At 39.5% G+C, this 18505-nt stretch overlaps 1 protein-coding gene across 2 annotated transcripts in view; it reads right to left on the reverse strand.

Annotated features, from left to right (window-relative positions):
* Window positions 1–12840: 12840 nt before the first annotated feature.
* LOC143854828 (putative serine protease EDA2) overlaps window positions 12841–18505 on the reverse strand; it is a 96059-nt gene continuing 90394 nt past the window's right edge. Inside the window, exons 12-14 of one of the 2 annotated variants that reach the window (XM_077364937.1) lie at window positions 16794–16877; window positions 16440–16538; window positions 12841–13023 (exon numbers count right to left, since the gene is read on the reverse strand). In XM_077364937.1, the coding sequence (XP_077221052.1) occupies window positions 13010–13023; window positions 16440–16538; window positions 16794–16877 (197 nt within the window). In that variant the 3' untranslated portion in view covers window positions 12841–13009. Of the gene's footprint in view, window positions 13024–16118; window positions 16539–16793; window positions 16878–18505 lie in introns of those variants that run through there. The other variant, XM_077364936.1, reaches the window with a different exon arrangement.

Genomic DNA, 18505 nt, shown 5'->3' on the forward strand with positions numbered 1-18505 from the left:
GACACTTTCCTCATATATATATATATATATATATATATACCCTCATCGTACCGCGTACCGGACTACCATCATACCCCGTACCCGTTCCCGTACCGCGTTCCAGGTAACCTTGCTCAAAACCCCTCTCTGCTCTCATTTTAGGGTTCCAAAATTGCTTTAATACTTTTCTCAATGTGTGAAAGCTCATGTATTTTTGTTGATTATACATATTTAATTCGATTCCAAAGAGCTGTTTACATTCTTCATATATTTAGTTGGTGCGTGCATAAAATGGTATTGAATGTTCAAATTTAATTAAATTTTGATGTGGGACTCGAGAGTATGCTCCCCCCCTCCCTCTGGAAATATCTCATTTCTCCTTCTTTTTTTTTATTTAGAAGATTTTTTTTTTACAGCCTGATTTCATATATCATCATTATAGCCTTGAGTTGATATGGGTTACAGTTCTATGGTCCTATTTTATTTTTGGAAAATTGAACCCTAACAGTAGTTTTCTTTGTACTAAAAGTAAAACGAAAAGGGCTTTAAAACAACATATTGTAATTTTCCATTGAATTTAAAATCTTGGAAAGCATAGAAATAGCTAGTCAAAGCCATAATTGTGGTAATGCGATTCTTTTTGTTCAATATTGTGCAGAAAGTGAAGATTAATGGCCTCCTCTAACCGTAGCAATTCCGGTTCACTTGGAGAACTACCATGTAAATGTGGAATAAAAGCGGCTATTAAAATAACTTAGTCAGATGTGAATGGCAACCGAGGCCGGCCCTACTACACTTGTGGATTTAGTGTGAGTAACCATTTAATAGTGTTTTTTTACTTTTGAGCAAAAGTTCAAATTCTTCTTTCAGATTATAACAATTGATTCTGACTGTCAAACCGATTATTTGGCTCAAAATTATGTTTAAATTTGAGTCTAATAATCGATTTCATAGTCGCAATTGGTCATCATAATCTTTGAAAAAAAACAGGGTCAAGTAGAAAACTTGTAGCAAAAACAATTCGACCTAAATTGAAGATTTAGGGGATTATAAGGACTTGTTCTTAAAGGGATGTATATACCTGCGCCATTTAAACCTGCAAATCTGTAGTTTTTAAAAACTGCAAATAAAACCCTAAAAAAATTTAAAACCCATTTTCAAACCCTAAAAATGAGAGCAACGAGGGGTTTTGAGTGGGGGGACAAAAGTTACAAAAAATTCCAAAAAATTTAAAACCCATTTTCAAACCCTAAAAATGAGAGCAACGAAGGGTTTTGAGTTGGGGGGGACAAAAGTTACAAAAAATTCCCAGATTTTTGTTAAATCATTTTTCCCCAAATAGAGAAACCATAGATTAAAATAGAGAAGAAAAAAAAATAGAGAAGAAGAAAGATAAGTTACCTGAAAAAAAGGAGTGTCGGGAGAGAGAGAGAGACGCGCGGCGTGAGGGAGAAGAACCTCTGTTGGTTCTTCTTTCTGAGCTTTTCTCATCTAGGGTTTCTCCAGTGAGAATCGAAACAGGGAGAGGGAGAAATGCGCAACACTTTTTCCGTATTATTTACATTCGCCTTGGACGGCTGCGATTAGAACCGATCGACGGTTCCCATTCTTCCTGCGTTAACTTAGAGGGACTGCGTTTATAAGGTTAGGTACTCGACCGAGTACCAACAGTTAACCGTATATATATATATATATATATATATATATGAGGAAAAGGATTGTACGCTCAAGTGTACCTAACCTTAGGTACGCTCGAGTGCCAAATCACATGGGTCCCACATTTTTTGTGGTCATCTAAATCATTCATTTGCAAGGCCCCATCATAGATAGGGTGCGTACCAAATATCAGCTCCATAGGATCATCCTAACCCATCCATTTGTGGAGGTAAAAATGGACAGACACTGTTTGTCCACAAATCTGCCCATTTTGCCCTCTAGTTTTGGAGGGGTTAGGATGATTCAATGGAGCTGATTTTTGGTACACACCCTATCTATGATGGGGCCTTGCAAATGAATGGTTTAGATGACCACAAAAAATGTGGGACCCATGTGATTTGGCACTCGAGCGTACCTAAGGTTAGGTACACTCGAGCGTACAATCCTTTTCCTCTCTCTCTCTCTCTCTCTCTCTCTATATATATATATATATATATATATATGAGCTCTAGCTCATATAAGCTTATATGAGCTTGAGTTCCCAAACACATGGGTCCCACATTTTTTGTGGTGATCCGAACCATTCATTTGCAAGTCCCCATCATAGATAGGGTGTGTGCCAAAAAACAAGTCCATTGGATCATCCTAACACCTCAAAAAGTGGAGGGCAAAAATGGACATATTTGTCGATAAATAGTGTCTATCCATTCCCCACCCCCCCCCTTTTGGATGGTTAAGGATGATCCTATGGACCTAATTTTTGGTACACACCCTATCTATGATGGGGCATTCCAAATGAATGCTTCGGATCACCCCAAAAAATGTGGGACCCATGTGTTTGTGGCACTCGAGCTCAATGAGCTCGAGCTCACAAACAATTTTCCAATATATATATATATATATATATATATATATATATATATATATATATATATGGAATTTGCTAAGCTCCATCGCAAAAGGCTTTTTGCGGCGGATCTGTTGCACGTTGGACCAGCCACCTCGTGAATGGAGAAAAAAACTGTTATATTCATTAACGAGGTGGCTGGTCTGAGGTGCGACAGACTAGCCATGAGAACCCTTTTTTGATGGACTCTAGCAATTCCCTATATATATATATATATATATATATATATATATATATATATATATATATATATTACATGGGCGATCTCTAAAGAAACCCCATCTTCTCCCTCTCTCTTCTTCTCCTTCTCTTCCTTTCAGAATAACATGGTATAAGAGCCAATCTGATCCTCAAAAATAGAAAAAAAAAAGAAAGAAAGAGGAAGAAGCGTTCCTCATTTCTCCCCCCTCTCTCTCTCACATAGCCCACGCCTCTCACTCCCAAACGCCTTTCTCCTCTCTTGCGCAACCTCACTCTCACCCCCCATATCAACGCCGTAACCCCCTCCCCCCACCATGTAGCTCCTCCCTCCAGCCAAACCCTCATCTCCATTACGCCTTTCCTCCATCCCTCCATTTTGGATTCTCCATCCAAAACCCCAAATCCCTAATCCCCCATCCCCAACCCTTATGTAAATCCGCACAGTTCCATATCCCCTTTGTAAATCCATTCAACCTCACCCAAAATCTAAAATCTAAAATCCTTTCCTAAACCCTTTTCTATATGGTTTGACTGGTACCTTATATTAAGATTTGATGATGATCAAATCTTGATAAAATAGACCTCGTTTTGTCATGTTTAAAAATGTTTTAATAGACGATATAATTCATGATGCATTTTAGGAATTTTCAGCATAAACCGTCATTTGAGAACTTGGTGAGTTGACCAAGAAACTAACCCAAGTTGACTCGATGATGTCTAAATCCCAGGCGAATTCTTGTAGGAGTCTATTGAATGTTATTATCCTTGTAGAGAGAGAGAGAATAGTGTTTCTGAGCTCGAGCTCAGATTCAGATAGCTTATCTGAGCTCGAGCGTCAAAAACTCATGTGGGCCCATGTTTTTTGGGGGGATCCAAAGCATTCATTTAAAAGGGCCCATCATGGATAGGGTGTGTACCAAAAATCAGGTCCATAGGATCATCCTAACCCTTCCATTTGTGGAAGGAAAAATGGACAGATAATGTTTCTCCACAAATCTGCCCATTTTTCCCTCCACAAATGGAAGGGTTAGGATGATCCAATGAAGCTGATTTTTTGTGGACACCCTATCCATAATAGGGCCTTCCAAATGAATGCTTTGGATCCCCCAACAATGTGGGCCCACACCTGTTTCTGAGCTCGAGCTCAGATAAGCACTAGCTCAGAAACATTATTCTCATATATATATATATATATATATATATATATATATATATATATATATATGAGCATGAATTTGCTGCGCTCGAGCACAGAAACAGCGTGGGGCCACATTTTGGGTGGGATCCAAAGCATTCATTTGATGGGCCCTTTCATGGGTAGGGTGTCCACCAAAAATCAGCTCCATTGGATCATCTTAGGGTGTCCATTTGTCAGGCAAAAAATAGACAGATTTGTGGACAAACAGTATCTGTCCATTTTTGGCCCCACAAATGGACACCCATTGGTGATCCAATGGAGCCGATTTTTGGTAGGCCCCCCATCCCTGATGGGGCCTTCCAAATGAATGCTTAGGATCACCCCCTCAATGGTCCCACGCCCCTGTTTATGTGCTCGAGCGCAGCAACCCTTTTCTCTCTCTCTCTCTCTCTCTATATATATATATATATATATATATATATATATATATATATATAGGAAAAACTGTTTCTGAGCTTGAGCTCATATAAGCTTATATGAGCTTGAGTACCCAAACACATGGGTCTCACAATTTTTGTGGTGATCCAAACCCATTCATTTGCAAGGCCCCATCATAGATAGGGTGTGTGTACAAAATATTAAGTCCGTTGGATCACCCTAACCCCTCGAAAAGTGGAGGGCAAATATGGGCAGATTTGTCGACAAACAGTCTGTCCATTTTCCCCTCCACTTTTGGATGGGTTAGGATGATCCTATGGACCTGATTTTTGGTACACACCCTATCTATGTAAAGTCCTTCCAAATGAACGCTTTGGATCACCCCAAAAAAAGTGGGACCCATGTTTCTGTGGAACTCTAGCTCATATATATATATATGAGAGAACATTTCCTACACACTTGTGTAGGTAAGTTACCTACACACTACCTTAAAATACAGTGGGGGCCCACATTGTTTGGGTGATCCAAACAATTCATTTGAATGGTCCTCATATAGATAGGGTGTCCACAAAAAATCAGATCCATAGGATCATCCCAACCCTACGATTTGTGGAGGTAATATGGACGTGTATAAACCTTCACAAATTAGTCCATTTTTTGCCTCCATAGTTTGAATGGTTAGGATGATCCTATGGATCTGATTTTTTGTGGACACCCTATCTATGTGAGGACCATTCAAATGAATGGTTTGGATCACCCAAACAATGTGGGCCCCCCACTGTATTTTAAGGTAGTGTGTAGGTAACTTACCTACACAAGTGTGTAGGAAATGTTCTCTTATATATATATATATATATATATATATATATATATATATATATATATATATATATACGAAAAGTGTTGCTACTCGGTCTTGTAGCTAAGCTTATCTACTCGGTTGGGTTAAATACAGTGGGGGCCCACATTGTTTGGGTGATCCAAACCATTCATTTGAAAGCCCCTTACCTAGATAGGGTGTCCACAAAAAATCAGATCGATAGGATCATCCTAACCCATCCAAAAGTGGAGGGAAAAATGGGAAAAAATGGACAGACACAGTTTTGTCCACAAATCTGCCCATTTTTTCCTCCACTGTTGGATGAGTTAGGATCATCCTATGGGTCTGATTTTTTGTGGACCCCCTATCTAGGTAAGGGGCTTCCAAATGAATGGTTTGGATCACCCAAACAATATGGGCCCCCACTGTATTTAACCCGACCGAGTAGATAAGCTTAGCTACAAGACCGAGTAGCAACTCTTTTCCTATATATATATATATATATATATATATATATATATATATATATATATATATGTATTACATGGGAGATCGGTAAAGAGAGCCCATCTTCTCCCTCACTCTTCTTCTCCTTCTCTTCCTTTCACAATAACATGGTATCAGAGCCAATCTGATCCTCAAAAACAGAAAAAAGAAAGAAAGAGGAAGAAGAAGCGTCCCTCTCTCTCTCTCTCTCTCTCTCTCTCCCGGACGCCTCTCTCTCCTCTCTTGCGCAACCTCGCTCTCACCCCCATATCAACGCCGTAACCCCCTCCACCTTCTCCCACCACATAGCTCCTCCCTCCACCCAAACCCTCATCTCCATTACACCTTTCCTCCATCCCTCCATTTTGGATTCTCCATCCAAAACCCCAAATCCCTAATCCTCCATCCCCAAACCCTTTTGTAAATTCGCACATTTCCATACCCCCTTTGTAAATCCATTCAACTTCACCCAAAATCTAAAATCTAAAATCCTTTTCTAAACCCCTTTAGGGCCCGGTTAGATACCTCAGATTTTGTATTTGGATTTGGAATTGAGTTTTTCAATACAAAATGAAAGATTTGCCAGCTCATGTTGAGGGAGACAGAGAGGGAAGGGGGTAATTCTTGCTGCAAGGGAGAGGTTGAGGAGCCAAGAGGGTGAAGGAAATTGCCAGATCTGTGGATTTCCAATTTTTTATTTCCACAACTTAATTGGGAATATGATTTTTTTCACTGTCAGCCGCTGAATTGGAAATTCAAGGATTTGAACGGAATCCAAATATCAACGCAAAAAGGGCTGCAAATGTGAGAATTCCAAATCAAAATCTTCTCGGCACCCAAACGGGCCCTTATGGTTTGACCCCCCCCCCCACCACACACACAGCCACAGCCACAGCCCCTCACGCACCCACCACCACACACACACACGCACACACTCCATCCTAATCGTTGTGTTGATATGAAAAAATGCCCGCCAATTGTATGAATTGTTTGAGAGAAATGTGGTGCCTTGAAATTATTCTTTCTGATGCAAGTTGAACGCATTAAGCCAGATGAAGTTCCAAGGATGGAGTGTTGTGTTGTTGGCGGCTTCGACTGATGTTGTTGCACCCTCGTTGTTGGTTTGTTCCTTCTACGCTTAGGGGCCATTTGGATATGCGGATTTAGAATCCGGGATTTCTTTAAAATTGTAGCTAAGAGACAAGAGAAGTGGACCAACTGTTGTTTTTGACTCATTTTTGACTTCTCGCCCTTCTTTCCGTCAGCAAGAGAGTAGCAGATCCTCCCATTTTTCTAGGTTTTAGAAATCTCAAGATGCAGGAGAGATTTTTAAAACCTGAATTTCTCACTTAAAATCCAAGAAACGCTGTCAGGACAGCATACAGCAGCTTGATCATGAACCCTCTTTTACATTGTTTTCAAACTAAAAACCTGGATTCTAAAATCCGCGTATCCAAACGGCCCCTTAGTGTTTGTTGGTGCTTCAGAGCCGCATGATGCGTCCAGTTACTTTGCGTTGATTTATGCATTCGTAGTGGTTAGGGTCGTTTGAGTTTCAATACCCCATGTTGTTTGTGGCTTGCTATACTCGTTGTTGTGGCTACCTCTTAGTGTTTTTATTGGAGCTGTGTGATGATCTGTGATATTGTGGCGTGGTATTGTGGTTGTATGTCTTGTTGTTATTGGTTATATGCACTGATCGTGTTGTCGTTATCGATTGGTTGTTGCTGGACGCCTGGACCTATCTATGCTCTGTTGGTTGTTTGGTTGATCGTAGTTGTGGTGGGCTAGTTTTATCTCGCCCTATTGTTTGGGTTGCACGTGGTTGTGATCGTCGTTGTTGTGATTCTCGTACTATTGATCGATTACTAGTTGTTGTTGGGCTCATTTATATCGTGCTGCTCGGCTGCTTTCTCCTAGTGGTACTTCGCCGTTGTTGGTTGTGCACGTCTTTGGTGTGCTTATTTGTCGGTGGTTCATTATTGTTTCCTATTGAGGCGCCTTCGTTATGACTCTCTCGCGTTCGACTCCTACGGGTGTTCCTGCTCTGGCTGGCCGGGCTCATAGCTTCTGTGGTGATCGCTCTGGCGATAGTCCTGATTTAGGGGGAGGCTGTTGTTATGTTGGGCTCTCACCATTGTACTCATTGTGGTTGGGATTTGTTGCCTTTTGTTATGATCTTCATCCTGAGTTGCATCCCACTCGGATAGCAGGTGCGATTTTTGTTGTGGCATCTGATGGCCCTGTTCCTTCCTTAACTACCCATACTATGCATGCCCACAGTGCCATGTTCGCTCTGCTTGATAGCAAACCCTATTGCTCGGTCTCTTCCTCTAGGCCGTGCTTATTGATTCAAGTGCCTCCCATCCTATGACTGGAGACTCGTATTCTTTCTGCCTTTCGCCTTTCTTCGTCTGCTACTTCTGTTACTTTAGCTGATGGGACCTCCTCTCCTGCCTCAGGCATTGGGGTCATCTTTCTTTCCCCTGGTCTTTCCTTATCATCTATTTTATGTGTTCCTCATTTTCCTGTTAACATACTTTCTGTTAAGTTGACCAGGGATCTTCATTGTTCTGTTATGTTTTCTCCTTCGTGTGTTTTTCAGCATCCGGTGATTGGGAGGAGTATTGGCTCTGGCGTCAGGTGAACGACCTGTATTATCTGGATCAACCGATGCAAACTATTAGTTTACATGCCTTGGTTGATGTCTTTTAGTGACACTATCGTTTTGGGCATCCCTCTGTTCATACGTTGCGTCGATCTTGCCTTCTATCGGGTCCTGTTACCTCCATACACTGCAAGTCTTGTCAGTTAGGTAAACACCATCGTGTGCTTTCCCTTGCCGTGTTCTTTGAGCTTCATGTCCCTTTCAGTTGGTCCACTTCGATATATGGGGTCCTTGTCGAACCCCATCCTTATCTGGTCATAGATATTTTGTTGTGTTCATCGATGATCATTCGTGTTTGACTTAGCTGTTTTTGTTGAAGGATTGTAGTGAGGTCTTCTCTGCTTTTTGCACCTTTTACCATGAGGTGTGTACTCAGTATAGTAGTTCCTCTGTTCGTTGCTTGCAGACTAACAATGCTAAGGAGTACTTTTCTTCCGCTCTTCGCGTTTGGTTTGCGAGCCTTCCTTGATTCTCACGGTATCCTTCATCACTCTTCTTGTGCATATACCCCCTAGCAGAATGGGGTGGCAAAGCGGGAGATGCGTACTTTACTTGACATCACTCGCACTCTCCTTTTTCAGATGAAGGTTCCCAAGACTTATTGGAATGATGTTTTTATAGCTTGCATCCTTAGGAGCCGTCTTCCATCTTCTGTGTTGGGTGGTCGTTCTCCTTTTTCCATACTTCACCCTTCGGGCTCCATTTCCTTTGACACCCCGTGTTTTTAGCTGCCTGTGTTTCTAGGCTACTCTCGGCGTTTCTCCTTTGACACCCTGTGTTTCTCCCAGGCTGGATAAGCTTAACCCCCGTCCAGAGCGATGAGTCTTTCTAGGCTACTCTCGTACGCAAAAAGGGTACAAGTGTTACAATCCTACCCTTTGGCGTGGCCTTTGTTTGTGCTGACGTTACCTTCTTTGAGGATACCCCTTATTTCTTGCCCACTGCTACTGGCTCTTCAGCGCCTGGGATACCTCTTCCCATACCTAGTACTTTCTTCATTAAGTCTGGCATACCTCCTACCTTACCCACCTTATCTAGCCCTATCGTCACTGAGTCTGTTGTACCTCCTACCTAACCTAGTCCTATTGTCACTGCCCCGTCCAAACGGGTGAAGATTTATACTCGTTGCCCTCGCGAGTTGGTGTCCACTGATACAACTATTCCGTCCTCTCCGTCACATCACTCCGATCCACCTCCTCAGTCTGGCGTATCCGCTCCAAGTATTGATCCTCCTGAGTCCCCTATTGTTTCTTGCACTCGTTTACGCTCTACTGCTCATCATATCTCTTCTTTTGTTTCATATGATTGTGTTTCCCCATCCTATACGGGTTTCTTATCATCTTTATCCTCTCACGCTGTCCCTAAGTTTGTTGCAGAGGCCTTATCTCATCTAGGTTGGCGCTCTGCTATTGAGGCTAAGATGGAGGCTCTTGCCTCTAACCATACATGGGAGCTACTTCCGCTGCCTCGAGGTGCGCACACCGTTAGTTGTTGTTGGATGTTTACAGTTAAATATCTCCCTGATGCTACTATTGATCGTTTGAAAGTCTGTTTGGTGGCTAAGGGCTATACTTAGACCTATGGTATAGATTATATGGAGACTTTTCCTTATTGGCAAAGTTACCGTCGTCCGTCGATTCGTGTAGGTTTGTTGCTCATGGGGAGATTGGTGTTGTTTGTGGACTTCGGAAGGCATTATATGGGCTGAAACAGTATCCACGAGCTTGGTTTGGCGGATTCAATGAAGATGTTAGGCGGTTTGGTTCGAGACATTGTGCAATTGCTCACTCCGTATTCACTACTCATTCTGGTGATGGATACACTTGTTGATTGTGAATGTTGATGATATTGTGATCACCAGGGATCATGCGACAGGTATCCAGAGACTTAAGACATTTCTCCAAACAAAGTTTTGTCCCAAAGACCTAGGATGTCTTCGGTATTTTTTGGGTATCGAGGTGGCATATTCTAGATAGGGTCTTTCCTTATCCCAGAGGAAGTATGTTCTGGACATATTAGAGATGGGATTCTTAGGAGTAAAGCCGGCAGCGATTCCTATGGATCCCAATGTAAAGCTTCTTCTAAATCAGGGGGAGCTAATGGATGACCTTGTAGGTATAGGAGAACAGGTGGGAAGTTGATATACTTGATTTTTACTCGTCCCGATATATCCTATGCAATGTGAGTAGTTAGCCAGTTTATGAGTTCTCCTTGTACTTCACATTTGGCAGTTTCCTTCAGATAGTCAGATATTTGAAAGGTACTCCAGGAAAATGTCTGTGTTTCAAGAAATATGGTCATGAGAAGCTAGAAGGGTTTATTGACGCGGATTGGGCAAGATCTCCAGCAGACAGGAGGTCAACCAATAGATACTGTACATTTGTTGGAGGTAACTTGGTGTCTTAGAGGAGTAAGAAGCAAGATGTTGTAGCCAAATCAAGTGCAGAAGCATAATACCGAGCCATGTCTTATACGAGTGGAGAATTGATTTGGGTACGCTGTCTCTTATCATAAATTGATATTTCATCTTCATCTTGAGCAAGGTATATTGTGATAAAAAGGCTACAATAAATTATCACTAAAAATCCAATTTTTCATGAGCGAACTAAGCATATTCAAGTAGACTGCCACTTCATTCATCGGAGGATTGAGAGAGGCGAGATATGCACTGTGTTTACCCGATCTGCTGATCAGCTAGCAGACGTGTTCACCAAACCGTTGGCGAAGTCTAAGTTGAGAGATAGTTGTAACAAGCTGGGGTTGTATGATATATACACTCCAGCTTGAGGGGGGAGTGTTGAAGGGCATTATAGTCCTTGTACATGTAAACCTAAGTTGAGTATATATATATATATATATATATATATATATATATATATATATATATATATATATATGAGGAAAAGGATTGTACGCTCGAGTGTACCAAGCTTATGGTACGCTCGAGTGCCCAATCACATGTGGGCCCACTTTGTTAGGATGATCCAAAGCATTCATTTGAAAGGCCCCTACATAGATGGGATGTGTACCAAAAATCAGCTCCATAGGATCATCCTAACCCATCCATTTGTGGAGGTCAAAATGGACAGTTGTTTGTCCACAAATCTGCCCATTTTTCCCCTCCAGTTTTGGAGGGTTTAGGATGATTCAATGGAGCTGATTTTTGGTACACACCCTATCTATGATAGGGCCTTGCAAATGAATGCTTTGGATCACCACAAAAAATGTGGGACCCATGTGATTGGGTACTCGAGCGTACCATAAGTTTGGTACACTCGAGCGTACAATCCTTTTCCTATATATATATATATATATATATATATATATATATATATATATATATACTAGTAAAAAACCCCGTGCGATGCATGGCCCAACAAAGAACTGTACAGACCACATAATAGGTTGATCCAAACCATAGTTTTAAATTCCGTTTCGGTGGCCATTCCGTTTTGGCCACCGAAACAAAATTTCAGTGGGATTTTGGTCTTTCCGAATTCTGGTCGAAACTTTTCGATCACACAAAAAAATATGAGAAAAATTCTAAAAAATAAAAAATCAATAGAAAAGGATAAAAAACTAATAAATAGTCCAAAATGTGTCCAAAAGGCATATTCATTAAAAATACCCTTCCAACGGCCATAAGATGGTAATAAACGGTCATAAAATGAGGGTAAAAGGGTCAAAAAGCAAACCCAACAGCTATAATGGCATTGCCATATTTTTTTCGAAAAATTTGTGCATTTTCAGTAAATTCTAGGCGAAACAGGGCATTCCGCCTGTTTCGTCCAAAATTCTGGCTGGAATGACCAGAATGAACCGGAATTCTTGCCGGAACGGAAAAATGCCCAAACCGTTCCAGATTCCGAGCTAGAACCGGAATTCCAATCCATTCCGGCCGGAACGGAACGGAATTGATAACTATGATCGAAACCGTCCATGTGATGGAACACAACATCAATAGGTTGTGCCTGTAAAATCATTTCCATAGGCTGATCCTAGCCCTCCAATCTATAGAGGTTTCCATAATTAAAAAAGCATAAAGGAGGGGGTAGGATTGAAATTATGTGGCTTTAAAGGGTGCCTTTGTTAAAAAGCATAAAGGAGGGGGTAGGATTGAGAATATGAGGGTTGAATGGGTGCCTTTGTTAAAAAAAGTCAAAAAAAGTGATGTGTAATTCTCATAGAATTTTGGGAGAAATTCAAATAATTCTCTCCTTTTCTCTTCTGCTATATATATATATATGGGAGATCTCATAGGAGACTCAATCTTCTCCCTCACAATAACAGAGTCAAACATACAACCAGCCCGGTTTTCCCAAACTTGGCCAAGTTTTGAATTTATTCAGTGACTTAGTTGACTTTGTAAATCTAGTTAGGAAAACTTTAAATCTAAAAACGAATAAAATCCCCTATTAAATTATATGTTACTCTCAATTACTCGATAAAATGCATTGAAACCCACCCTCATGTTTCAGAATTATGTTGAGTCAGGTTGGACTTAGCTATTAATTACCACATATTACTTTTAATTAAGATTGAAAAAATTAAGATTAAATTAGGGTTTAGCTAAGAATAAAACATAATTTGGAAGATATCTGTACAAATGAGGTACAACTTTTAGAAATTTCTCTTCATCTTAGATTCTTTTTCATAATTTGTAATGAATTTCTCACCAATTCAAGTAGATTTCTTAGAAAGGTGCTCTAAGCTCCATCAGGCCCTAGCTCCTGCAAATCAGTCATTCACTCGATGTGAAAGGCTGAAATTGACAATAAAAAACAAAAAAAAAGGCTGGCACCAGCTATCTAGGATCATAGTTAGAAAGTTTGGATATGGGAAAAATCAAAGAGGCAAAAATTCAAATAATTTGAATAATTAGGCAACAAGTAGGGAAAATTTTGGAAAATAATAGGGAAAATTTTAAAAAAATACTTTAAGAAAAAAAATCTGCATAATGGTATACAACATTTCAAACTTTTTACGCACTAAGCAGTTCACCCAGCTTGCCATTCATTTCATAGACTATGAAAAATATGGTTACATGTCTACAGTAAATTCCTGGACACCTTTTTTGGTAGAAGAAAATATTTAATTAACTAAGAGGAAACACATCGGTCATAAGCTTTTCGAGTACATCATCCCATAAGTGATTGTAACAATGGTGATTTGCAATCTTCTTATTTAAAACCATCAAAATCTCAAAATGGGTGTTTACAGAATGGTGATTTCCAATCTTCTTATTGTAAAAACAGAAGGAGAAGCATCATTGGGTAGTGGACTTTCACACAATCGTTTTGGCACTTCCTACATCCCACCAATCTATAGATCTGAATTATTTAGAACTTATCAAGTGCTTTTTGTGACTTCAAGTAAGTTAATATACCAATTGTAAGAAATATAGACAAACGAGACGGTGTGAAACCAAGAAAGTGTGGGTTTACCAGAAAAACACCACATTGAACTCTAAACATGGATAATAAACCAACGAAAAAGTCTGGTTGTAAAAATATCACTGCCCATAAATAATGCTATTGACAATTAGTACGGCCACTAATTTACATGATTTACCTTCACATCATTATTCCCCGAAATTTCTACCGAAATTCCCAAAATTTGACCAAAATGTCGGAACGACAAAAATGGAAATATGTTATTGTTTGAATTTCATTCATTCCATTAATGTAGAGAATGATATTTGAAAGGCAACATCATTGAACTGCATCACAAAATAACTGTATCTTATGCATGGGGTGTCAGCTTGGCATGAGACCAAAACTACCTCAAAACGTTATGTGGTATTAACATAGAATTGGGGTCCTTATAGGGGAAACTGGTCATTGTACATTCTTATATGTCGTTACATTGTTCTTCTGTATTGACTTTATTGTTCTACACGTGCACGACAACGCATGTCACTAGGCGTTCGATGCGATTACGCTATTATGGATGGTTTTCATACTTATTGGATGGTTTCTAAGTACATATTTGTGCTTATTCTATCATTTCGCAAAGTTTCATCTTAAATTTCATCATTTGCATGTGTTTCCATATGTTTCCGTGATTTTACAAGATTTGCACCAAAATTTCCACCGACACCGAAATGTTTCCGTTTCCGCCGAAACCGGAACCAAAATTTAAAACCTTACTTGCAGTGAGTTTTGCATTGTGTAATCTGCTATCACGTCGTGTAAAGTGTTGTGTTTGGAAGGACTATGGACTGTTGTGTTTTACTGAACTGCTGTAATACTTGCTCATTGACTAACTACATCTTGTGAATTGCTACACGTTCATAAGGCTATCCTCGAGATCTGATGTGTCTCTGAGTGGTGCACTTGGTTATAACAGTTGCACTACCTTTGCATTGCGCTGCCTTGATTGGACTATGTAGCTGAGTCACTTGAGCTATCTTGGATTTTCATGAAGCCTTCTTTGTGGATTGTGGCTGCTGAGTCATTTCTATGGGCTATTATAACTTCTTGTGTAGACAATTATGTCTTCGTGTAGCTATTATGCCATTTGTGTGGGTCGACCTGCATTCTCGAGCTTTCTCAAGCGTTATTGGTGTGAATTACTACTGCTTGGTGTTTCCCTTAGGCGAGTGTAGTGGTTAGTGTGGGTTCCATTGCACGTTAGTGAAATTTTGGCAGAGTCAGTTGATATCTACTTAGAATCTTCTTTAAAAGAAAAAATCTACTTAGAATCTTAAGTCAGTTCGAAAGTAAATTTTCCAAGCTGGGTATGACGTCATTTATGCTCCAGCTTGAGGGGAAGTGTTAAAGTTAGCCTAGGTCACATCATATTAATGTTTTGGGGTAACTCTTTAGGTATTTACTTAAGTCTATTTGTTTCTGATAATGGAGCCCATTATTACATGGTGTTAATGGCACATTATGTAATTTCTAAAGTCTAACTTATATCAAAGAACATGGGACGAGGGGTTGGATTATTCAACCTTCATGATTTCTTGTCCTTTTCTTCCTTCTTTCTTCTCTTTCTGCCTCATACTTCTCATTTCTCAATACGCAGTGTGTCCGTGGGTGCTCCATCAAATCTTAATAATTTTTTAAAAATTTGTTTTTATTTTTATTATTGAAAGTTGGCCTTAGGCAAGAAAATTAATACAAATATGCCAATGATGAAGAACTAACCCTAAGGGTTATGGAGTTTCTGAGGAAAAAACTTATTCCTTTGCGCTCATTCCTCTTTCATCCCCTGTTATTTCTTTCCTTTCCATAGTGCAACCAAAACATAAGCGGTGTTCTTTCACTTAAGAAATTTGAAACTGCATGTCATCGTAGAGGGCATTGTTAAAAATTACAAGTCTTGCCTCCCATTTTTTATTTTTTATTTTTAATAATTACATATTTGAAATCAAATCAAGTCAAATTTTACAAAGCTTCCTAGGACAATGAGTTGTCTTTCCCAACCCAAAATTTTTAGTTCCCGATTTGTGTTCGAGTTGTGACTTTTCCAATTACAGCATAAACCTTTGATTATGGGCCAAGGTTTTAGATTTTTAGTTTTTCTTACAGTGAAATCCCACCCGACCTGCGTTGACTCTGGTTCATAGCATGGTCCCTAAGAGGCTAAAACTAAGAAAATGGCACCAACAGGAATGCATGTATCACGTCATGCTCATGAAAGTTGGCTATTTCCAAAAAGTATACGGGCATTGAATTCGTTTTGGCAAGAAAAGGGCAATTCCAGCCAACTTCATTTTCGAAAAAGTTCCAACCTGGATTTCAATATGTTCCAGTATTTGGTTGGTACATACTGGTCAGGGAGTAGGTGATCCAAATGGAGGAAAAAGAAACATAGAAAATGTTACAAAATAATATAATATTCTCTAAAGAAACATTGAAAATGTTACAAAAATAATATAAGATTCTCTACACAGAGAAAATGTTACAGAAATATTAATATTCTCTAAAGAAACATAGAAAATGTTACAAAAATAATATAAGATTCTCTACTAGTTATATTCAAGTCTTAGTACATGAAAAAAATATGGTGATAAACACAGTACATATTTTGTAAATGATCCACTACACATTAGTTTAGAAGCAAAAAAGATGAGAACTAGTTAAGAATAATCTTTTATATCGATGCATCCACTGCAATATTAGTCATATATAACTCTTACCTGTAGGTTGGCATTCGTCGAGCCACAAATCTATATGTTCTATGATTTTCTGTCTCACTTTGTTCACTGCATCAATGGATGTGCAGCTTTTGGCATCACCTACAGAAATTTAACCATTTTAACAATGGTATCCAGGAGGAGTTCATCCCAACATCCCACAGAAGGTCTCTGTCAGTAACTTTAGAAGGACTTAATATGTGCTCAAGTCAATTTTTAGAAAGCAAAGATTGAGTAGAAAGGTCATCAACATATCTTCAAATACTATTAAAGTGTCAATTCCAAGTTATCTGGGGATACAAGTGTTCCATTAAGGATCTGGACAGAAAAAAAATAATATGGGATAGAAGTATATACCTTCAGGGTTCAAAGGCGATTGGGGACATCCTCTCAGATCAGTTCCGTGGCCACAATTATGACATGAGACGAGGTAGGAAGGCACTGGACAGAGGTAGGAAAGACCGAGTAAGAAAGAGAAAATGAAGTCTTGACAGTAATTTAACAAGGGTCTATCTGCAGTAACATTGTTTTGTTAGAATTTGTGAAGTTAAAAAAATATATATAGCAACATTACGACTCCTTAGTTTCAATTGTATCATTTGTATATATTGGGCCTGATAGGTTGCAAGATAAGGCTGTCCTGCATAAGACCTTGCTCTATGCCCAGATAACTCTATCCTGGAACTAGTCTGCCTACATTTGTCTGGTGTTGTTTTCTATCATGTTTGTGGACCCCCCCCCCCCTCCTATATAAGTATAATGTGCATATGGAAATGACATCCACACTCCCTTGTTTTGGTAATGAAACTCCTCCCCTTATCAACACTATTGATTGGCTTTGATTGCTTCTTGGGGATTATAACAACCTATCTAATTTCAGAGTTATAGCCACTTGACGAAGAAAATGAACAGGTTTAGCGTCCATCGCAAAAGGTATTTCAGAGTTATAGCCACCTAGGAAAGTGTTCCTGAGCTCGAGTTCAGATAAGCTTATCTGAGCTCGAGCTCAAAAACACATGTGGCCCCACATTTTTGGGGTGATCCAAAGCATTCATTTGGAAGGCCCTTCCATGGATAGGGTGTGTACCAAAAATCAGCCCTATAGGATCATCCAAACCCTGCCATTTGTGGAGGGAAAAAAATGGGCAGAAACATGGACACACAGTGTCTGTCCGTTTTCCCCTCCACCTTTGATTGGGTTAGGATGATCCTATTGATCTGATTTTTGGTACACACCCTATCCATTGAAGGGCCTTCCAAATGAATGCTTTGGATGCCCTCAAAAATGTGGGAACACTTTCCTCTCTCTCTCTCTCTCTCTCTCTCTCTCTCTCTCTCTCTCTCTGTCTCTCTCTCTCTCTCTCTCTCTCTCTCTCTCTCTCTCTATATATATATATATATATATATATATATATATATATATATGAGAAAACGGTTTCTACACTCAAGTGTAGATAAGTTATCTACACACTAGCTTAAAATACAGTGGAGGCCCACATTGTTTGGGTGATCCAAATCATTCATTTGATTGGCCCTCACATGGATAGGGTGTCCACAAAAAATCAGCTCATAGGATCATCCTAACCCTTCGAACCATGGAGGCAAAAAATGGACAGATTTGTGAAGGTTTATACACGTCCATTTTACCTCCACAGATCGTAGGGTTGGGATGATCCTATGGAGCTGATATTTTGTGGACACCCTAGTTATGTGAGGGCCAATCAAATGAATGGTTTGGATCACCCAAACAATATGCCCTCCACCGTATTTTAAGCTAGTGTGTAGATAACTTATCTACACTTGTGTGTAGAAACCGTTCTCTCTCTCTCTCTCTCTCTCTCTCTCTCTCTCTATATATATATATATATATATATATATATATATATATATATATATATATATATATATTGTGGTCGTGAGGGAGGAGAGCCCCAACTCATGTATTCATTTCTCCATTTCCTTCTTTGTTCTCTCTTCTTCATATACCATGTAGAATTAACAAGAACTTAAATAACACAATAAAACTAAATAAAAGACACTTTTAACACCAAAGTAAATCAAGTGATTTT

The sequence above is a fragment of the Tasmannia lanceolata genome, unplaced genomic scaffold, assembly GCF_043159265.1.
Source record: "Tasmannia lanceolata isolate RefF3 unplaced genomic scaffold, GAP_Taslan_0.1 ptg000020l, whole genome shotgun sequence".
Lineage (NCBI taxonomy): Eukaryota > Viridiplantae > Streptophyta > Magnoliopsida > Canellales > Winteraceae > Tasmannia > Tasmannia lanceolata.